Genomic DNA, 23,945 nt, shown 5'->3' on the forward strand with positions numbered 1-23,945 from the left:
GCTATTATAAGTTTCCATGTCTTTAATAGCCAGTCTAATAGCTGAGAGATTCACACTTCCCAAATGAGAGGCAGTTTTGGCAACGGCTTTAAATCAATCCCAGTGGAAATAGGGAGTTACATTAAATCCTATTAATTAGGCAATTTCAGCTGTCTTCAGTGCTTTTGACTCTGCTGTCGCCTTGAGAGCTGGGATCCCCATATGTCCTGCTAACGTGAACCCTCCCTTTGCTCACATACCCTGTAACCCTCTCTCCTCCTCAACCTCGTTAGGAAATGCATTTTCTGGTTTCATTTCTATTTGCAAAGCTGCTGCAGAAAAAAAAACCAAAAAGGTTTATGATTGATAGTGATTCTATTATAAATGAGCTGCTGTGTTAACATCTGCTACAGTACTGGGTTTGTACTATTTGAAAATATGATGTTTGAAAATGTGATGTTTGTGTCAATGACTATTTCAGGGTTACTTTTCTTTCTGCTGAGGAATAACCTGAAGATTAGGACGGTATTTTCTCAACCTCTCTTTATCACCGTGAGCTCACTTTATCACTCCTGTGAGCTGCTCAGGCTATAACTCCTGCTATGAAGCACCTGACAAAAATGCATTAGAAACCTTTTCACTGCTCTATTGATCAGCATTGCTAAGAGCTGCAAATGCTTGAGCTTCTGGCTCCCATGTACTGTGGACAAAGCACAAATGAAAGCTGTGAGCAGCATCTGTGAATATTGCTTTGGCAGTGCCTTCAATCTCCTTTGTCTCTGTTTGTGCTCCCTCTCTCCTAGCAATATTGGGATGTTTTTTGCCTTCTGATGGTGTTGTGACAGTGTATTCCTCATGAGCAGAAAGTATTCCACAGCCATCTTGAGCTGGTCCACAGCCACTCAGGGTCAGTGGGACTTTTCCAGTGGATTCAGTGGGCTTTGGAGCAGGTCCAGGAGGCACTGAGGAAGCATTTAGTCAAAGAGCAGCCCTGAAACCCTGTGATTCAGACAGCCACTCACCCAGCACAAATAGTAAATTACAAACAGCAGATACTGGCAGCAACAGGCATGAATAGTCTGCAGTCAGCAATTCACAGTCTGGAATATGTTGGCGTAAACAATGCATCAGATAATTCCAGCTAACCAACACATTTGTGAAAATCCAAGCCTGTTCATGGATAATTTTCAGAAAGGCAAGTTCAGCAAGAAGAGCACTGGCAAGGAATAGAACCTTTCCCTTTTTGCTTACTGCTCATTTAGGAATGTGTTCTGGGTATGAGCTGTCGTTGCAAGGCACTGGATGACCTCAGGTAAACCCTGGGTATTGGGCAGCCCAGTTCATCCCTTATTCTGCTTTGGTTTTGCTGTGGTTTTCCCCTTAGGCTTCATTCTCATGTAGCTTTGAGGATGGGATCTGCCTGCAGCAAGTCACAAAAGCATCTTGCAGCCCTGAGTGAGCTGGCAGGAAAACAGAAGGTTAAGTTTTGAGTAGTAAAATATTGTATTTGCAGGAAAAGCCCCGATGAAGGCAGGAATGATGAATCTGACTCCATGTTCTCAGAAGGCTAATTTATTACTTTATGATACTATATTATATTAAAGAATACTGTACTATACTAAAGAATACAGAAAGGATACTTACTAAATGCTAAAAAGCTAATAATGAAAACTAGTGACTCTTTCCAGAGTCTTGACACAGCTTGGCCCTGATTGGCCAATGAGTCAAAACAACTCACAGCAGAGTCCAATGGAACCTGTGGGTAAACAAGCTCCAAACACATTCCACATGAGCAAAACACAGGAGAAGCAAAAGAGATAAGAGTTGTTTTCCTTTCCTCTGAGGCTTCTCAGCTTCCCAGGTGAAGGAATTTTTTCAGAAAATGTGAATGCCACAGTTAAATGTAAAGGTGCATAGATAGAGAGGGGGAAATAAGCCCCAAGTTTACATCTCCACAGTGACCCTCACCACTCTGAAGCAAGAGCTTGCCTTGATGATAAATATTTCTATGAAAAGCTCTATGCAGTGCTACGCAGCAGTGAGAACACCCAGCTGAAGGCTGGGAATGACTGGGAATGGATGATTTTCCACCTGCTGGCTGCAGCACCCCTTGCTCTGCGCTCTCCTGTGGCAAAGGCTGCTACAAATCCCTGGATGTGGGGATGGAGCTGCTGCCTGCACCGTGTGTGCAGGGGCAGATTAGCAGGGAGGGCTGCCCCCAAAGCCAGGGAGGATGGGGACACAGGAGCAGGTAGCACAGATAGGATGAAAAACAAGGAGTAGCACTTGTGCGTTGTTTTTTCCCTGTGCTACCAGGTTTCCTCTTGTCATGGGAGGGACATGTTGTTCCCAGCCTAGAGGCAATCCAGGGAAAAGAAATTGCTTGTAAGACATCACAACACCGCACAATGCAGAAACAGGATGAGGGAAACCATCACTCTGCCTTTGTGCAGGGCTTGGGTTTTATGTATGTGTCAGATCCAGTGAGGCTGTGCAGTAAAATAAAGCCTTCAGCTACAACTCTGAAGTGTTACAGGGCAGAAAATACTGCTTCAGGGTTCCCTAAATGAGCTGCACATGCCTGATGCATGGAGGGCTGTCGGGAAAAGCAGTTGTGGTGGTGTTTAGAGATGGTATCAGTCTCTGTTTGTGCAAGGGGGAAGGAAATACCCAAATGCAAGTACCTGGGGAGCTTTTGCATGGACATATTCCAGCTTCTGGCTTTGCAGCTGCAGCAATGTCCCTTTAGTTTAATGATGAAGTTTGCACTGTGTGTTGGTGGTGGTGTTCACAGGGGTCCCAGGATGAGAGACGAGAATCTTGACTCCATGTTTCAAAAGGCTGATTTATTATTTTATGATATATATATATATATTATATTAAAACTATACTAAAAGAATAGAAGAAAGGATTTCGTCAGAAGGCTTGAAAGGAAAAGAATGGAATGATAATAAAATCTTGTGACTGACCAGAGAGTCCAAGACAGCTGGACTGTGATTGGCCATTAATTAAAAACAACCACATGAGACCAATCACAGATGCACCTGTTGCGTTCCACAGCAGCAGATAATTATTGTTTACATTTCGTTTCTGAGGCCTCACAGCTTCTCAGGAGAGAAAATCCTAATGAAAGGATTTTTCATAAAATATGTCAGTGACAGTGTGTTGTAGCCCAGGCACATGTGGAGCAGGTCAGGAGCCTCACATCCCTCGCAGGTGATGAGCAGAGGTTGGAGAAAGCCAGCTCTGTTCAGCACACAAGGGGTTAACAGGCTGCTCCCTCCCATGGGCAGCAGCTCCTACAGACGTTGGCTTTGTTCCTCCTCTTCCCATTCCCTCAGCCCCCACAGGAATCCTCTCTCCCCCCTCCCTGGTGGGGGATCTCGCTGTTCCTGTCCTCGAGCTGTGCTTTGTATGGATGCTGCAGAGGGAGAGTGGCCGCTGTTTCTAATTTAATTAGCATCATCCCGAGGAGCTGAGAGCATGGCAGAGGGAATTAGAGGCGTGAAAATGATGCATGGATTTAACCACCTTCATGCCAGCATGATTTCTAGATGATGCACATGGGCTACAGCTTTCTGAACATGTGGAAATCACTAAATGAGGGTGTTGAGTCTCTTCCTTGGTGTTTCACAAAATTAGGGTGGCTACTCTTAGGAGAAAATGTAATCTAAATCTGCTTGCAACTCGCCCTCTCAATTTCTGTCCAGCAGATTTTTTTTTCATAATGAAAAGTTTCCTTAGGATGAAATTCCTCCAGGTCTACATATCTGAAAAAAAATTTGGCTTAGTATTGGACATTAGATTTCTTTTAAAGATATGGGATGACGAGCCCCTGGGTTGGATTGTGAGGGATGTTGTGAGGTTGCAATCATAGGAAGTTTTTATTTACAGGCTAGGCAAACATTGGCCAGGAATATTTAGTTACTATCAGGATCCTTATAGTTATTTTAAGATAGAACAGCAGCTGGAAGCCTTGTGTGACAGATGTGCCACTATATTGCCCAGAGGCATAGAAAGAGACAGTCCCCAAGAGCTTGCAAGCAAAGTCTGGTTCACAAACCGAATCTAAGCTCAGCAGGGGGGGAGCGTGGCTTTGCAGAAAGCTTGATGCAGAAATCCTGCAGGCACTTGTGTCTCACTGTGCCTGCTTTTTGTGTGTTTGCTTCAGGTGTCACAGGCTCATCACATCTCTTCGACTACGGCTCCACTGCCAACGGAGGGGACAACTCCTTCTACACCTCCCTGATCTCCGATGTCCACTACACCACCCCGAGGGACTCCACCTATTTCACAGGCATCTATCAGCAGGAGAACACCCCCATTCCCTGCTCAGGCAGCACGGAGGGGTTTAATGCCCTGGGCCATCCTGTTCAAGACGTGACTGGGTTTGAGTCCCGTGGCTTGTTTAGCTCAGACTCGGGAATAGAGATGACTCCAGCAGAGTCTACTGAAGTCGACAAAACCTTAGCAGATCCCATGAAAGTAGAAGGTTACAAATACATGGACATGAGTAGATCAGAAGAAATAAAGTACCAAGAAAAACACGACTCTGACTCAGAAGATGAGAGCCCAGTCCTTAGTGATAAGTACCGGGGAACACCCGTGGGGTCCAGCCACGCCGCCGAACCTCCACGGACGCCTTCAGAGAGCACAAAGGCAGCCAAGGAACAAGACCTGCTGGAAGACAGAAAGTCTGGGGGTCAGCACAGTCCCTCTGGGGGTACAACCCCTGTCAAGATCACACTCACTGAGACAGAAAGCACCAAGGAAGCTGCCAGCAAAGAGCCGAGCCCAACTCAGCCAGACACCGGCCTGAAGCCGAGCCATGAGGTGGTGCCTACGGTGACGGTGTCAGAGCCCGAGGATGACAGCCCAGGATCTGTCACACCACCCTCCTCTGGCACAGGTAATGCTGGTCTTGGTGCAGGGCACTGAGGGTTTTGCTGCTCAAGAAGTGGTTGCAATTGTACCCTGCACATCGGAGAATTACCGGGGATTTTTGGGGTGAGAGAGGGCACCACACTAGTCTCCATGGCTGGAGTGTTTATGCTCTCCTCTGGCACCAGTTTGTGTAGCCAAAGGAAGGGGCAGGCAAATTGTGCTCCCCATCACCACACACTGCTCAGGATGGGCTGTCCTTCTGTATGGAAAGGGATCCAGGCCTGCTGAGCCCAGCCCTCAGGGATCTCTCCTCAGGGGAGGCAGTGTCCCTGTGGGATCACTGGGGTATCTTCATCCAGGCCATGGTTTGAGCTGGGTCCTGGTGGTTTGGGGTCACCCTGGCTGCCCTGGTTCCCCAAGGGAAATGAGGTTTGTGGGATCAGGGCAATGCGACTGACTGGGTTGATATTATGAAAATTTTAATCGCTGGCTTAGCATCTCTTTGGCTCTGCAGAAAATAGTGTTTAATTGTTAAAAATCAGTGCTGTTTTCATGTCACTGTGCTGATTTTATAAAGTGCTGAGGAGGGAAAAGCTGTCACCTCATTTACAAAGAGGCCTGGAGGGACAAAGGGTCAATCTCTTCAAAAGACTCCTGATGGATATTGGAGTGTTACCAAAACCCCATGTTTATATATTTTTCCTACTGTCTGATTACTGCAGTAGTCCATAATATTTACTCCTCATTTTCCTTAATATACACTGCTAAAATATAAAAGTAGAATAGTCCTTTCAAAAGGACTAAAGTTCTGTGACAGAAAAACAAATTTTTAGACTGAAAATTAAATTTCAGTGTCCTGGATTAAAATCCTTTAACAATGAACATTTGACAAAGAACATCACCCATAAGATGAAACTTAAAATGCTTCAATTTTATTTAGAAGCATTTAAAGAAAAAACAACTAGAATTTCTTTAAAATGGCAGTATGGCACCCACACAAATACCTCCCCTTGGAGAAATATTTGGTTCCTACAGAAAAGTGAAGGAGCATTTATGCACTTCCACATAGGAAAAGGAGACAGAGTCCACCACAGCTGTGAATTTATTCTGCCTGCATCAGCCAGAAACTTTAATGAATAGACTTTAGAGCCACATTTTTCTTCTTTTATTTGAGTGAAATCACACACTGCTCCTTAGACGTGCCACTGTTCATCGATTCACACTTTTTGCTACAAGGTAATTAAGGACTTCAGGCACTGGTGTATTATTCAGTCCTGGTGTATATTCAAGGCTGTCCTGGGGATGCTGGGTATCTGTATTCCATAAAAATTGTTTATTCACCATGTAAAGGAAAGAAGAAAGCATCTTCTTCTAGAGGCTGGCTCCCAAAGGGTGTTTCCTCTGCATTTTCCCTCCTTTCCTGCAGCTGGGAATGTTCCATGCCCAGACCCCACATTCATAAGTGATGAGGAAATTTAAAACCTGCCCTTGCTATTCCCACGCAGTGACCCAGCAAAGTCGTGGCTCCTAGGTGCCCCTCAAGCATTCTGGCAAAGCTGCCAGCACCCCCTGCTTGGGTCAAGACTTTTGAAAACATTTTGCTTTTAATCTCTGGCCCTCATCTTTCTGGGGAAGGAAGATGTGGTCTGTCTCTGTGCTGAAAGGCCGTGGGTATTTATCCACCTCCCAGTGCCAGCAGTGAATGTGACACCCTGCTGCTGGCCACAAAGGGCTGTTTTATTCACAAGGTGAATGCCAGGGCTGGGAGGAGCAGGGTGAAGCCCAGGGACAGCGTTGCTGTGCTACCAAGGCTGGAAGTCACATGCCTGCTTGGATCTGTGCCGGGTTCAGTCTGGCTCTGGGAGAAAACGCTCGCATGTGGTGGTGCAGGAGAGCAGCTCAGCTTCCTGCAGCCAGAGGAGATGCAGGAGCTCCCAGTGCACCAGAAAATTCCCAGCATCCAGATGGGAGTGTGGTGTAAAAACACCAGCACCTGAATCCTGTCTGTGGCCACAGTCTGGGGTGCAGAAGGAAATTTTTGTGTCATTTTTGTGGACTGGAAGCTTTCCTCCACTCCACTGTGCGACCCAGCCTTGTGGGTACCTGCAGGCACTGTCCTCTCATGGGCCTCCTTACCAGCATCTGCTGGAGGAAACTTGGGGATTTATTTTCCTGGTGGCTTTCTTGACTCCTCCCAACCTGCTGTGCCACTTAGTGACCCCATCAAATTAATAATGACTTCAAATTAGTCATGAATGTAGACTCAGGATCCCAGAGGAGAAATTTCCATGTGTGCTTAATGGCTGTGTCAATGTGACAGGGGAATTGCAGTCAGAAAACGCAGACTGGGCTGTTTATACTTTTGTTTTGTTTCAAATTTTGGGTGATGAGATAAGTCATTATTTTTGTTAATATAGTTCATAATGATATTAAGAATTACAGTAGAAAAAAATTAGTTTCATTCTTGGACCCAACTGAGCTAAAAGCCGAGAGAATTCACCACCCACACCCTGAGAAAAAACCAAACCCCAAATTAATAAAAAAAACAAAAAAACAACTAGTCAACAAACCAAAAAAAAAAGAAAAAAAAAAAGAGAGAAAATTTTCTGATTTAAATTTTCCACACCTGAAAGTTAAAGTTTGGCAAAACTACAGGTAACTACACATGGGTTGTTAGGATCAGCAGAACCCAGCAGCCCCATGTGTGTATTTGTCCCCAGAACAGACGAGTATCTGTTGGTGACAGTCGGATGCTGTCGTGTGTGTCCTGACCCCATGCTCCTCTTGACTGAGGATTTCCCTGGTTAAAACCACATTGTTGAGCCACTGATCAAGCAGTGACCAGCACTGCCTTGTACCTCAGCTTTTTCTTCAGAAGGTGATGCTTCTCTTATAAGAAGTACCTGCATGGGAGATGCTGTATAAGGTCAAGTTGTTATTACTGTGAGTCATCCCAGACAGGGATACTTTGTGCCTGTGCTCCCAGCCCTGCTAGAGGGAAATGTGCTGCTGTGAAATCTGTTCTGTTTGTTCCTGTTGGAATTTTGGTTATTGAGAAATTTAGATTTTTTATGTTGATAAGTATTGAGAATATTGCATTTGATTTGAGGTTATAGAGAAAGTTTTAAAAACTGAATAATAGAATTAAGATTATAGGTGTGTAGTTTGAATAGAAGTGTGTAATACTACATAGTAGAAAATGAACTATATATAATTAACTATAGTGATAGTTTAACTATATATAGTTAAACTATATAGTAGAAAATTTAGAGTTTAAGATTTTACACTATAATAATATGTATAAACTAAGATGGAAGTTTTAGGGTAGAGGTGAGTTTTTTGTGTGTGTTTTTTTTAATGGGTTTGGGTAGTATTGTATAATAAGATAAAAAATTAATATTAATTATATTATATATAATTATATAGTTTTATATGTCATATATATTCTATTATTATTATGTAATTGTATAATTATAGTGTGAAAAATGCCAATCACTTTTTTTTATGTTAAAAGTTTAATAGTAATGAAATAGTTATAAAAATAGTAATATAATTAGAGTAATAAAAATTTGGACAATTTGGATCAAGACAATATGAGACAATAAAAACAAAGAGTCATGGACAGTCCGGGTACCTCTTTCTGGGCAAAAGAAGCCCAAAAAAGGACCCTCGTTAACAGAAGATTAAACCTTAAAAACAACAGCCTGTTGCATATTCATACAGCTCATCCATGATGCATAAATTCCATTCAAACACAGGATTCTGTCTGGTCAGTGCCAGCTTCTTCCTCTGAATCCTGACGGCATCTTCAGGGGTGAGCGAGGCGGGAAGAAATTAGGGTTTTTTGTTGATAAGAGCAATAAATTCTTTTTCTCTGAAAGATTCAGATATCCTGTGGCTGCTATTTCACTGCGAGTCCTTTCTTAGGAAAGTATCTTACATAGCATAGTTTCCATTTTAACTTTATGTTATAACGTAAAACTATATTTAGCACAGTACTTAAGAAAAATAATACTCCATAACTTTCTAACATAGCACACATAACATTCCTTTTAATATTTGCTAAAAGCCAATCATAAAAGACGCATTTTTCACAACAGTATTGTATTATAGTATTAATTATAGTATAGTATTATATCTATATAATATTATACTATATATAGTAATAGTATAGTATTATAGTTATAGTATTATAGTATAGTATTATTATATTATTAATCATAGTATAGTATTATATTATTGTCATATTATTGTATACTATTATAGTATATAATTCGATAAAAATCTAAGCTGCTGGAAAATAAGATTATTGTATTTTTTCCCTTTTTTTTTTTTTTTTTTTTTTTTTTTTTTTTAATTTTTTCTCCTACATGGCAGAACCGTCCGGCTCGGAGTCGCAGGGCAAAGGCAGCCTGTCGGAGGACGAGCTCATCAGCGCCATCAAGGAAGCCAAGAGCTTTTCCTTCGATGCCGCGGAGGCGCAGCGCGCCCCGGCCGCGGAGAAGCGGGAGCCGCGCCCCAAGCCCGGCCGCCCTCCCTCCGCCCCGCACGGCGAGCACGAAGCCAGCAGCGCCGAGTCCGGCGACTCGGAGATCGAGCTGGTCTCGGAGGACCCGCTGGCCGCCGAGGAGGTGCTGCACTCCAACTACATGACCTTCAGCCACATCGGCGGGCCCCCTCCGTCGCCCGCCTCGCCCTCCATCCAGTACAGCATCCTGCGGGAGGAGCGGGAGGCGGAGCTCGACAGCGAGCTCATCATCGAGTCCTGCGATGCCTCCTCGGCCTCCGAGGAGAGCCCCAAGAGGGAGCAGGACTCCCCGCTGATGAAGCCCAAGGTCATGGACATTATCAAGGAGGAGAACAACTCGCGCGCTGACGCCTCGGAGTACGAGGCCGGTAAAATGACGGAGAGCAGGATGAACAGGGAGAACCTGGCGGAGTCCTCGTCCTACCTGAAAAGCTCCTTTGTTGCACCAAAAATAGGCGCTGAGCCCCCGACCTCCGCCGTCAGCACCGAGGAGCTGAAGGAAAGAGTAAAACTGAAGAAACCTATTGAAGAGACTGTTGTTAACCAAAGTAAAGTGTCTTCCAAGGACTTTGGCAAAAAAAGTCCGCTGGCTTCGTTGCTACTGCCGTTTTTAAATAAGCAGAAAGGTAAATGCAGATGTTGTGTTGGTTTTTTGCAGCGCTGCTGAGAGGAGGGGGAGGGAGAAGTGCCTGGTCCTTGCAGGGGAGAGGTTTGGAGTGCGGAGCAGGGGGAGCTGCAGGCACAGGATACCCTCAGGGGGAAGCTGGGCACGCCTGTGACAATGACAATCCACACAGCATCCCTGACCTGCCCATCCTCTTAGGGAACAAATAAATACCAGCAAAAAAAAAAAAAAAAAAAAAAAAAAAAAAAAAAAAAAAAAGAGGCATCTTCTTAGGGAAAAAGTAAATACCAGCAAAAAAAACAGGCATCCTCTTAGGGAAAAAGTAAATACCAGCAACGATAATTTTTAGGCTTAAGCATAAATACAGGATGGTGCAACCCCAGAATCGTAAGGATGATTTGTGCATCAGGTATCTGGAGGATAAAGAGGAACAAATTATCATCTTACCTTTTAAATACTACTTGCTTTGTCCCAGGGGAGGGGTGCAATCAGGGTCCTGCATCTCTCAGAAGTGTAAGGAAAAAGATTTTGAGGATGCCTTTATATAAACAAAGAGAAAGACTTGGAGGAGGAGAGGAGTTGGGGAGTCTGGGTGTTTCTGGAAGTGTTCAAGGCCAGGCTGGATGGCCAAAAATTGATTTTGAGTGCAGGAAAGGCACGTAAAGGCTGTGCAAAGGAAAAGCCCACATTCAGCCCGACCCCAGAGCAGTGTTGCTGGTTGTGCTGCTGGCAGCTCTGGGCTCTGGAGCTCCCTGGTGTCCTGCTGGGTGTGCTGACACCACGGCCATGGCCCTGAATAACGATGTGGGGAACAGCGAGTGCGTGTGTGGTTTGCACAGAGATCTCTGCTTAACGTGTGTTGCCATCCAGTGGCAATAACAAAAACGGGCAGCCCCTTCCCAGCTCCATTTCACTGGAGCTGTCAGGATCCAATGGAGTGGAGCTATTCCCACGCTGTTGATCACCAAGCAGCCTCTCCTGCTTTTCCACATGGTCTGAATGATGGCTTTGCTTGATGCACCCCGGGCTTGGCTTTGGCAGGAGTTGTGCAGTTGTTACCTGAGTTAGTGCTGCCTCCTGCTCCTGCAGAGCACAGAGGGGAAGGCAGAGCTGCGGCCAAGCAGCCCTCACATCACTCCTGGATCTCCTGCCAGGGGTGGGCACAGCCCTCACACAGCAGGGCTTGGAGCATATCTGACTGTGGCACTGCAGGAAGGGAGGCTGCCAGCTCAGTTTCTTCTTCCTTTTTATTCTTTTTTTTTTTTTTAATTATTATGTGCTGGACTTGCACATGGCTTAGGCATACAGGGAATTTCAGAAAAGACCTGCTGTCCTGGAAACATCAATCCTTTGGCCCAGGGCATTTTGCAAAAAGTGTGGATCAAGGCAAGCTGAGAAGGAGCTCTTTGGCTGAGTCCTTCTGTCTTCTCTTGTGGTGCCTTTTGGCCACTCTCTGCCAGGATGGCCTGGCTTACCTTGTGCTGGTGTCCCACAGCCTGAGGACCTGGTCCTGGGAGGAGATCTCCTTTGTGCTGGAGGATCATGTCTCTCCCCAGCCCCTCCATCACTGACAGCATTTGAAGATTTCTTCTTCTTGATCCATTTAATGAAATATGCAGCAGCTTGTTACCTTTCAGATCAGATGCCTGATGTCAGGATATATAAAAGAAAGAGATGTGGACATTCAAAGTAATGGTTATTTTAATTTTGTTTTTGCTTTATGGCAGAATTTCACTTAAGAAAAGGAAAGCCCAGGCCTGGTGCTGTGGGCTGTCACTCACAGGTTGGATGACACAATGGGCAGGACCCAGGCCCCAGGGAGGATCCTGCTGGACACACAGTCAAATAAAATTAATCATTTCAAGTGCGTTATTCTGCAGCACAGGCCTGTGCCAACCTGACACAAAGCACCTTGATTTTGGTGCCTTATGAAAGGCTTTCACAGCACTGCTCCAGTCATTCCCCTACAAATGTGTGTCCTTACCACACACCCTGGGTGGCTGCTGTGGCTCTGAGCACCCATGAGGGACACCAGGGTTCAGGGCCACCCATTTCTGGTCGTGTCACAAGCTGCAGAAAAGGTTTTGGGGTGACAGTGGCAAATTCTCTGGGTTGAAGAAGGTGTTTTCCCTCCTTCCTGGTGCCTCTTGTGCTGTCCCACTGTGTCCAGGGCTATCCCAGAGTGGACAAACCCTAAGCAGTGTGGGCTTTTCCCCCATTTGTTGTCACAGACAAACTGATTTTACAGAGTTTCTCAAGGAACTGGTTTTCCAGCAGAGATCTGGGAAAGACCTGAATTTGTTGGGAATGCTTTTTTGTTCAGCTAAACATCATCTGCATTGAGTTAGCACATCCCTGCTGTTGGAGGAGCTGCTAGTGAGGCATTTTTCCATGGGAAGGGGATGTTTGGTTGGGTGCTTTAGCAATCTGAGGCTCATTTCTCATCTGCATGCTCTCACCAGGCTGGCTCTGCAACCAGCAGCAAGCCAGGCCAAGGCTTAAGCATACGGGAATGTTAGTTTAATATTTTAGTGCCATCTGCTCTAAGTGCCTCCACACTCTGGCCCATCTGTTTTCTGTGCTTCAGTTTGCTTTTTATGGGGCTCTGGTAGCTTTGCATCCTTTGGAAAGCCCCAGCTTGGAAAAGGTGTAGGGGAGAGGGATGTCCTGCCTGAGGGTGGAGCGTCCACGCCTGGTGATGGAGCGTCCACGCCTGGTGATGCTGTAGGAGGAGTGGGATAAAAACCTGTCCAGAGAAGCAAACATGTGAACCTAGTCCTGGTCTCTCAGAATCTCTGCTGGTCAGAGTGACTCTGAGATATGTACAAGCCTCTTTTCCCAGCCTGGCAGTCAAAGAAGGAGTCAGGATTCTTCTGTTCTCATTCTCAAGGTTGTTTATTGTTTCTTATCTATAAAATTCTTTCTCTGACCCACCGAGTTCTGTCTTGCAGGTCAGGTTGAGGCACGCTGCCCATCTCAGAGGCAGTGTTGTCTTTTTATACTAAAAACTACATGTACACATTATTTACAATTACTTCCCAATACCTATCACCTATGTTAGACAGTGAGCTACTACCTTAAACCAATCCAAAAGTGCCAACATCACAGCAGAAGATGGAGGTCAAGAAGAAGGAGAAATCACAGACATCTTTTATGAAAAATCCTTTCCTTAAGATTTTTGCTCCTGAGAAGCTGAGAGGCCTCAAGAACAAAATGTAAACAATGATTATCTGCTGCTGTGGAATGCAACAGGTGCATCTGTGATTGGTCTCATGTTGGATGTTTGTAATTAATGGCCAATCACAGTCAGCTGGCTCAGACAGGGAGTCCAGGCCACAAGCCTTTGTTATCATTCTTTCCTATTCTATTCTTAGCTAGTCTTCTGATGAAATCCTTTCTTCTATTCTTTTAGTATAGTTTTAATGTAATATATATCACAAAATAATAAATCAAGCCTTCAGAAACATGGAGTCAGATCCTCGTCTCTTCCCTCATCCTAAGACCCCTGTGAACACCATCACAGAGAAAGGCTGGACACACCCAGATTCCTCCATATTGCCCCCTGAACCCCCATTCTAAAAACCCCAAAATCTATTTTTTCACCCCATGACAAACTAACTATTATTCTACTTAAACTCTCTTCACTTGTAATTCTTCATATAAGGTTGGTAATTGTTTTTTCCATGAGTCAAGATCAAAGGCACAGGGGCCTTGGGCTCTGTGCCAAGGTCTCTGAGCCTCCTGGGCAGGGTCTCAAGTCCTACAGGGCAGCCAGAGGAATTTCCTGGGTTCTGACACTGGTCTTGCCATGAAATCTTAGAGTGGCTCAGTGAACCTCTGTGGTTCCTCCCACATGGAACCATTCAGGTGGGAAGGGGCCTGTGGAGGCTGCTGGTCCAACCCCTAGCGCTCAAAGCAGCTTGGTCAGGTGAATCAGGGCCTTTTCTGCCATCTCTGACCTCCTCTGCCACCCCTGTCCATCCTCTCAGCCGAGGCAGAGCTTTGGGGGAGCTGAGTTGGAGCCTGCAGGTCTGGGTCAGTCCTGTGCAGTTGTCTCAGCGGGCAGAGCAGGGTAAAGGACAGGTGCCACTCAGTGCAGCTCAGACACAGAGGGCTGGCAGGAGGTCCATGAGGCCCCAAGAGCCCATCTCCTGGCCCACAGCCACGATTCCTGGTAGAACACTCCTGACAGATGCTTGTGACTCATTTGGAAAGGTCTCTGTTGGCAGATCCTCCGCTAGCTCCAGGTGTCTCTCAAAAGCTGTTAAGTCTTCCAACCTTCTTTACTTTAGGCTAAGCAATTCTGGTTTCTTCTTTTTTTTTTCCCTTTGTGGTTATGTTTTTGAGCTTTCTGCACTGTCTTGTTCCCTCTGTTCTTTCCCACCACTGGGCCCAAACCATCATCTCCAGCTGTGACTGGAGGAATTTCCCAATACCAGCACTGACTCTTCCTCGGCCCATGGAGGAGGACAGGGACCTTCCCAGACACACATTTCTGCCCCACCTCCCCACTTCTGGCCATTTCATGCAGTTCAGCTGCCACCTGACAGCTTGTCACCCACCAAGCTGTGATAGCTCAGCCAGAGCTGAGCTGGAGATGTGCAGGCCATGCTGGTGGCAACGAGCAGCGTGCACACCAGTGGGTCTGGGCTGTGCAGGGTATGTCCTTCACTCCTTTTCTTTTTCAGGAAGCAAGGAGTGAGTTTGGCCCCTTCTGCCCTCAGGAGTGGTTGCAGTGTCACCTGTCCCATCTGCAGAGGGGACACAGCTGAAAAATAGTCAGGTGCCGACTTTGGAGTTCTTCCTGGAGTCTTGGTTTGATGGGAGCATAGCAAGGTCACTCAGAGGAGATGCCTGCACTGTGCAAAAGATCAGAATAAAGCCAAGAACAGGGGATTTTCTCCCTAGATAATGGTTTGCTTGGGCAGTGGCTGGGATCAGTGGTGATTACTGCAATAATCCCTCTCACAGTGAACACCATGTTCATACCAGAGCATGACCTTTTTATTACCTTCAGAAATGTCTCAGTAAATCTCACCCCCTCATTCCACAACCTGTGTTATCCATAGCCTGATTATTGGCCTGCTTCACCTCTGGTATCTCTTTCCTTCCCTGATCTTTGTCTCTGTTGGTGAAAATTACTCCCCATCTATTGGGTAAGGTCAAACTTTTAATGCTATGTGTCAAAGCATCTTAAACTCAGTAACTGGATGCTCAGAGGGGCTTTTAAAATTGGGTATAGCTCTAAAGTGGGAGGATCACATGTCCTCTCCTGGGACTGCTGTCTACTCCACTGCCTGTGAGTGTTAAGTACTGAGCTATAAAAAATTATAGGCTTTATCCTCCTGTTTTTATATATCTTCCCTTCCAGAGCAAGGGACAGCCTCTGAAGGGCTGCCATCAGTTGCAGCACTCAGACAGAAGTGTAGCTTTCTGACAGATATGACACAAGATGATGTTTATAAAATCCTCCTGCCAGATCAAGATTACATACTGACCAGCAGAAAAACAAACAAACAAACCCCAGAAAGCCACTTGTTTAACTGTATGCAGGGAGCTGATGGTTGTGCCAAATGTTTAAGTGTCAAGGCCATGAGTAGCAAAGTCCAGGCCAAGCACAGAAAGTTGGGAGGTGTCTGTATATTGATATCAGGAGCCCCCAATACAGGGAATAATCTGCTCTGACTACATGATTCAGAAAGGCTGAACAAATGCTTCATTAAGCTATACTATATTACACTAATACTATATTAAATTACGTCCTAAAGAGATTTTGTACTAAAAAGATACTAAAGAAAAACCTGCGACTGTCTCAAACAGCCAGGACACAGCTTTTTTTCAATTGGCTAAGATATCAAAACAACCTTCACTGGTGCTCAATAACCAAATCACTTTGGGTGAACAATCTCCATGACACATTCCACATGTGCAAAACAACAGGAGCAGTGAATAGAGATAGGAATTGTTTTATCTCCTTCTCTGAGGTTCTCACTGCTTTACCCAGGAGAAATCCTTGGAGAGAGAATTACGTCTCTCTCTGTTCAGAGAATGTGAATACCACATCTGTAGACAAACAAGAACCTGCTAACAAGAGGAATGGAGAGAAAAGATGTGTTATGTGCAAAGATTTGTCTCTGGGAGTCCACAGCTTCCTATATCCACGTCTGTGTCCTTGCCACACCAAGCTGAGCACCCAAAGCTGGCTCAGTTCTGCTCCTGGCAAAGGCTGCAAGGAGACAACTGCCCTTTTCATGAGTGATTTTTCTGTTTATTCAGGCACACCTCAAGTGCAGCATCACTCATAGCTTGAACACATTTTAAGAGCCAAAATCTTGACACAGATTCCCTTTTGGTGCCTCTTTGTGTCAGGGATCCATGGCTCAGCTTTCAGACAAGGCTGTGACAATGACAATATGATGGTGGCCAGATTTTGCAGATGCCTGGATGCAGGGATGCTTTGCCTGGATATTGCAGGAGATCTGAGAGATGTCATGGACAGAGAAACATCCAGCACCTATGAGATAGCAATGGTGGCTTTTCTGTGGCTGACACAATATACAGTGAGAGGTGATGTTTACTCCAAGCATACAGAAACAGGAAAAGAACCAAACCCTAAGTCATAAATAATGAAGGGGTGAAAGTCATACAACCTGTAAGGTTTTCTGTAAGTTATTATATATTAATTACATTAATATATAGAATATATATTGATATAATTATAATATAATTAATAGATAATAATTTTAATATAATTCTGATAGTTGTTATTATGTATTAGAATATATTAATTATGTATTAATATATTCATATATGATAATAACATATAATTCTATATTATTATTATATATTAATTATGTAAATTATTATTCTAATAAATTGAATAAATATGTAAATTATTATTCTATTAAAAGATCTTGATTAGAATCACTGAATGGTTTGGGTTAGAAGGGATCTTGTTTCAACCCCCTGCCATGACAGGGACACCTTTTGCTAGACCAGCTGGCCTTGAACACTTCCAGGGATGAGACATCCATTCCAATTCAAGGTTTTAGCTTAGAGAAGTTTATACAGTGGAATACAGATTAGGTGAAGGAAAAATCAAAATATATTTCTTTTGTTAACACAGAATATTTTTCTTATTAATGCAGTTTTCTTATAAATTTAGTGTTTTGCAAGGAGCTCCTGGAATGCTTTGTTTTCTGATCTAGGAAAGCTGCTTCTTAACCTCTGCAATGCTCTGTGAGATGGGAGTTATATTTTTTCACCAGTTTAATTGATTAATTCATTTGAAGAGTTTGGACTAATTTCAGGTCAGATTTAAATTTAAGATTAAGCTCCAGTGATACAAAATACATTTCTAGGTCTCAATGAGAAGTGGAATACAAATTCCTGAACCTGTTGGCTCTAATTCCTCAGATGTTCAGCAGAACAAGGACTTCCTTAGGTATTGCTATTTGTGTCTGGTAGATACCATGAAGTTAAAATTAATGTATTTGACTGTAGTGATGGGTGGGCATGTGATAGATTTCCATTGGGGATAAAACCTGGAGGTGAGTATTGATTTTCCTGGTGTTTTTCCTTAGCTTCCAAGGGACTGCTGATTGGGACATAATAACTATATTGACTGAAAAGGGGATTTATTTTTTTGTTTTCCTTGGGGAGCTGCTGAGTTCATGTCAGTTCAGAACAATATAGAAATTAAGGGGCTTGCAATGATCCAACATTCAATCCAAAGTGCTTGAATTCTCCCCTGAAGGAAGCATCTCGTGTCCTTGTCGCTTCAGCTCTTCATCTTACCTTGGTCACCACCTTCCTTTGTTTTATTCTTTTGCAGTATATTTTTTTCTAACTCTCCTGACCTTTACACAACGTGGGCAATTTAGTCTGCTATTTTCTTTTTCCAGAGAGATATCACAAATACCCGCTTTCCCCTCTGGCTCTGAGAGCAGCTCAGTGGTTTCATGAGAACTCTTGTGGTGAGAGGTCATTCTGGTGTTCTGGTTCTGCTGTGTTTCATTTGTGTGTGAGAAATACAAACAACTGTGAGGAAAACCCCTAATGCACACAAAAGACAGGTTGGTTTTGTTTCCAGTAATCTCCTGCCCCCACCACAGGTCAGCCTGCCTGTGGTGGGGATACATGGGGATGTCAGGGTTGCTTAAATCACCTGTAGAAATGAAGGTGAAGGTTTGTCTTTTCAGTGGTGATGACCAATTTCACAAGTGCTCTGGGTCTGAGAGGGTCCAGCTGAGCCTAATTTTTGAAAATTTGGCATACAAAGCTACTTGTGCTTCTGACATAGGTGTTTTTCCACTCAAGACGGCTGAGTGATTGTTTCCTGCATGTTCAGGGCTCAGAAGACACAAAACATGACAGATTTGCAGCTACTTTACACAGCAGTGAATTTTTTGTGGGGAAAAACCCTGCCAGTTTGGTTGCTTTGGTGCCAGAACCTCTCTTTTTGGGGGTTTTTAGGGTTTATCTTCCTTGCAGCTTCTGCCTGACTCCCTGTTTGAGTCTATGCACCCTTTGATATCACTTGCTCAGAGAAACCCTTTCCCAGCTGGTGCCAGGAGATTTTATATGGAATTAGTCCTCCAATCCTTCCCTTCAACTTTCCAATATCACTGGAAAAGATGTACAAGATTTCTCCTAGTTCATATCAAAATAATTCACAGCTCAGTTCATTAGAGTGGAAACTGCACTGTGAGGTGACCTCAGGAGAACTCTGAGCTGGGGTAACTTGAGAGGCATTAAAAGGACCCAGATAATCAGTATTACCTTTGCAAAAACGGGAGATACAAGGCTTCCAAGGCAGCAAATTGAGCTTGCCTTAAGGATTTGTCATTAGGTATCCAGACTGCCAGGTAATGCAGGAATCTCAGTAAAGACTGTCCTCTTTCCAATTGGATCCTTAAGAATAATTTGCCAGGGAAACAGCTTTTGGTGTTGCTACATCATCCATCTGGGATGAGAGCAACACATTTCATACAGATGAGCAAAATGTAATTTTAAAAAAAAACTTCTTATAGTAATAACATAGTAGTAATAACAATAACAATAACAATAATAATAATGTAATAATAACTTCTATATAGTATAACTTCTTATTAACTTTTTTTTAATAGCTTTTTCATAGCTTCTTATCTTTTGAATAGAAGGTGCAACAAGACTGCAAAATTCAAGAGATAAAGCTAATTCAGATTTCCAGGGTTTGGTGCCCCCATGGCCTGGCTGGTACAAGCTCTCTGCCTTGTTTGGTGCTGCTTGGGATCCACAGTGGTGTAAGATCAAAATCCAGCCTCTGCCAATCCCACAGACACTGTTTTCTGAGCAATTCCCAGGAAAGCAGCCCAGGGTCTCTGCTCACTCAGTGTGTGCTGTTGGCAGAGGCAGACATTGCACAGACAGGATTTTCTGCTCTCTTTTAGGAATAGAGGCAGTTCCTCACAGAGGAGTATGTGAGGGGGTCCTTGCATGCATCCTCATGAAATGTTGACAGGATCAACAAGGCAAGGTCTGTATCTCAGCAACCAGCAGGGGAGGGGAGCCTGAAGAAAAGCCAGCAGGGATTAAAAGCCAGGATTTCTGAAGGTTACTTGGTCAGCCAATGTAGCATTGAAACACTGAAACACAAACAGCTGGGCTTGCTTGCTTAGGTTAAATGTAAGGGTTGTTCCAGAGAATTGGAATTTACTTCCCAAAGAGGGAGAACAGGCTGTCTTCCCTGTTTGCCTGGGATTCCTGCTCTGGAGCTTTGCTGCTGCAGAAACAGGGCCATGTTTCACCTTAGCTGACAGGGAAAGGCTTATTGCTCCAACCAGGGAGTGGTAAATGAGTGGGATTTAATAAAATCTGTAGTAGCAATTGTGTCCTTCTGAAATGAGCACTCACCTTACCCTTCAGGTGCACAATTACTGCAGCTGGATGTCACACACTGACTCCACTACACGTGCACATCCCTTTTGTCTGGAAAAGCTGCTGAAAAAGGATGATATTGGCTAATTTATTGTGTGAGTAATTGATTTGTTGGGTATGATGAATTGCTTTCACTGCAGGAATACACAACAAAACTGGGAAATTACCTTGGTTCTTTCCTGAATTCTGGTTTGTGAGATCATCCTTATTGCGTGGTTATTGAACTTTATATGCAATAGATGTCTGTAAAAAAAAAAAGCTGTTTTTTTCCTTTATTAACAGAAGCACCAAGGCATCCAGCAGAATGATTAGCAGCACACCATTCCTATCAAAGAGGGAATTTCCATATATATTGTTATATTTCCATATAACTATAGCAATGTGCTTTTTACTTGTAGATCTTGCTCCTCCAGCAGCAATGAAGGGGAGATTATGTTGGAATGAAGTTTAAATGGAGAAAAAGACCAAAGAATTGATCCTACTAAGAGCTGAAACAGCTTTGGCATGTGTTTAATGTTGCTGAATTATTCATTGAGCTGGCTGGACAAATCGACATTGCAAAAGGAAATAAATCAGGGTGCTGGAGGAAAAATGCTGAAGGATGTGTTAGCGAAATGTCCCCAGTGTCACAGAGCTCACAGGGAATGACCCCACCCTCAAGCGCCTGTGGCTGTCAGGTGGAAGCCTTTTGTAAAGGAGGGGGTGGTCTCGGGTTTCTGTGGCTGAAATGGCTCCCGAGGTGTTGGAGAAGAAGAAGTTGAAATTCCTCGGTTCTGCTTTTCAAGATTGTTTATTTTCTCTTATCCATTACATTTTTTCTCTGGCCTGCTGAGATCTGTCCAGCAGGTTGGTTTGTGGCACAGCAACAGCCCTTGGGTTGGTGTTAGCTTTTTATACTAAGAACTACATGTACTTTATTTAGAATAATTTTCCAATATCTATAACCTATGTTAGACAGTCTGTCTCTCTCCTAAACCAATCCAGAAGTGCCACCATCCCAGCAGAAGATGGAGGACAAGAATAAGGAGAGGACACTCCCAGATTCCTCCATCTTGCCTCTTGAACCCCCACTCTAAATCCCCAAAATTCTACTTTTTCACCCTGTGACAAATTAAGTATCATTCTACTCAAACTCTTTTCCTTTTAACTCTTCACAAAAAGTTAGTAACTTTTTCCATGGGCTAAAATGGAGGGCACAGGTGTTTTTGACTCCATGCCAAGGTCTCTGAGCCCCTGCCAGGGTCTCGAGTCCTCCAGGGCAGCCAGAGGAATGTCCTGGGTTCTGACAGAATGGATGTTTTGTGTTTTGGCTGTGCACACAGCAGTGACTTTAGTGATGTCTGTGGTCCCAGACCAGCTCAGTTTGGGATGTGAGACCTTCTCTTTGAGGGGAGGCATTGCAAAGAGCTGGCAGTGGCCACCAGGCCACTGCTTGGGGTCACAGGGGCTGATGGGGCATCTCACAGAGCACGTGGAGATGTGCAGAGTGAAAGACTAACCTGTGTCAAACACACCTGTCTGGAGACCATGCCATGTCTCATCCCTTTTAAAGGAGTTTTGCTTCTTTATCTTCCTGCACCCCTTGTTAGGTTATTTCAGTGCCTTCCCTCAGTGCTTCCTCCCCAGGTGAGAGGCCCTTTCCTGTCTGCAGCTATTCCCCCTCTTCCCTCCACTTCAAATCCCACAGAAAGAGAGCAGCAATGGCTCACCAAACTCTCTGTGTTGCTACAACCCACAGCAGCAGCTGAGAGGAGTGTCTGGATGAGCAGTGGTCACTTGGCTCATGCTTGGTGCTACATGTAAGGGGTTAAAAAGATCAATGTGATAATTCTGGCCCCACAGACCTGCCTGTGCTGCGGTTTGGATCCTGCCTGGGGAGCAGAACCATTTCCTGGCACCTCTGTGTCTGCTAAGAGTAGAAATGTTGCCTCAAACACTGTGTAAATATCTCTGTTACATATAGCTGTGCTCTCCTGGGTATTCTGCAAGGAAATATTCAGAGCACTTGGCTTCAGCTCCTGTTGCTGCTGCACTGATTTGGAGATGCTGGCAGATGAGATTTTCAGGATTTATTCAGATGAGAGCTTTGCTTTTGCCCTGTGGGCAAGGCTGGAGTTCAGAGCTGCAGACTCTATTTGTGGGTTTGAGTCAGGCATAGAACCATATCATACCTGTATGTAAAACCCTCTACTGGAGTTTTTAAATTAACTGTAGGGGTTTGAATCTTTCCAGAAAGGTGAGATTGCAACACACTTTCAGCTGTCACCCCCACAGGATCTCACTTCTGCTGACCAAAGTGAAAAAGCTGTAAAATGCTGAGGTATCCCCTATGCACCCTTTCAGCATATTTTGACCCAAAATAGGATGTAAATATTTACTGGAATTGTGTATCAGAGGGCACCCAGGGATCTGCATTTGGATAATCTGCATTGCAAGGGAAGTCAAGGGAATAGCAGATGACTTTGAAAGGCTGCAGTGCTGGATGTGTTTCTTAACATGCACAAATTGCTCCCTGATTTCTCAGGAAAAAGAAATCTCTGGGCTGATTATTGTTTTTAGATCTTATTTTAGATGTAGTGCCTGGAGACCCAGTCAAGATCAGGCTCTTTTGTTAGCCAAGATAAGAACAAGCAGTAAGGTCCTTTCCTTGGAGAGCCTGCAGGATGAATTTCACTGTGAAGAGGATTATTAAATGCAGGAATTATCAGTTTTTTGTGTTGTCTGAGGGTCAGCTCTGCTTTGCCTGCTGCCTGCTCCTCTTTTCAGTCCCCTCACAATGGTGTTACCCTTTGGGTGGAGTTGTGGGTGGAAAGGTGAGGATGAGGGGAGAAAAATCAGGGGTCTGCTCTGCTTTCATCTCAAACCTTTTCCCTGCTTAGATGCATCTGAAAAGTGAGAATTGGAAGACTCAGGTGTTAGTGAGTCACTGCATGCCTGACAATGCCAGTGCCCCCCAAGAGCATCTGTCCCATCACAGAGAGGAAGGATGGGGAGATGTGCCTGACATTTGTTCTATAACACAGCCATCCAGAAGTTTTCCCACTGATGTTGAACAGAGAGATGTCTCTCCTCCTTTTCAGGAGCTGTTTTGGCCCATTGCCTGCAGGTAACATAAACACAGGACATTACTCCCAATCCCCACACCCAGGTCTCTGATCAGTCTGATTCAAAGCTGCTCCCATTCCCATTTTATTTGAACTCAGCTTTAAATATAGCTCACAGAGAAGGATGCAGTAGGTTTGGTGGGAGGTGAAGCAGAGGCAGCCCCTGGGATCACAAGATTCCTCCTGCCACATACTATAAATGCTGCTTCTGCCAGGCATTAGAGGAAAGGAACAACACAAGGGCCTGAGGACCAAGTGCTCTGCTTTAATTATCCATCTTTAGCAGCAGCTATAATTATTTAAGAGCCTGACATATTAACTGCTGGCCAGTTTCTTTCCTTGATTGCTACCATCCAGTGTCCTGCTCTTTTTGCTCTTGGGCCAAAGCAGAACTCTTCTCCATCAAGCCAGCTCCTACCCTTTCCCATATCCCACCCATCCAGGCCTCCTGGACCTCCTCTCCAGGCCTGTTCATACCAAGCCAGGCAGGGCTTTGCTGCTGGTGTTCATCCCAAGTTTGTGCTGGGTTTCCCATCAATTTTCCCCTGAGTCTGACTCAGATGTTTCATACAATACATTCACAGGACCAGCTCCCACTGGCAGTGCCAGCATGCCTTACTATCATCCCCATTTCTCCCTGAGAGGCACAGGCCTTGTTTACTCCTCTTTTAATAACACAGATGGTTTTAATAGTTCTCTGCCTTCGCCCCCACTTCTTTCTCCTTGCCTGTAGTCTGTTTAAAGCTTCCTCCTAAGTGATGGCTTTGTCACTTAATCTCATTAAAACTTCTCTCCATTGAACTCCATGAGCTGCTTATCAGACCGTAAGCCTAATCTCCCATTTGTAATTAATTTGTTCTGTGCCTCCTACAAATTTGGCATCATTAGATAATGGCATCACCCTCAA

At 44.4% G+C, this 23,945-nt stretch overlaps 1 protein-coding gene across 1 annotated transcript in view; it reads left to right on the forward strand.

Moving 5' to 3' along the window:
• Window positions 1-23,945, forward strand: part of RTN1 (reticulon 1) — a 124,841-nt gene that overhangs the window by 67,168 nt on the left and 33,728 nt on the right. Inside the window, exons 2-3 of the mRNA XM_059474772.1 lie at window positions 4,151-4,888; window positions 9,241-10,017. Of these exons, the coding sequence (XP_059330755.1) occupies window positions 4,151-4,888; window positions 9,241-10,017 (1,515 nt within the window). The remainder of the gene's footprint in view (window positions 1-4,150; window positions 4,889-9,240; window positions 10,018-23,945) is intronic.

This window comes from Ammospiza nelsoni, chromosome 6 (assembly GCF_027579445.1).
Source record: "Ammospiza nelsoni isolate bAmmNel1 chromosome 6, bAmmNel1.pri, whole genome shotgun sequence".
NCBI lineage: Eukaryota > Metazoa > Chordata > Aves > Passeriformes > Passerellidae > Ammospiza > Ammospiza nelsoni.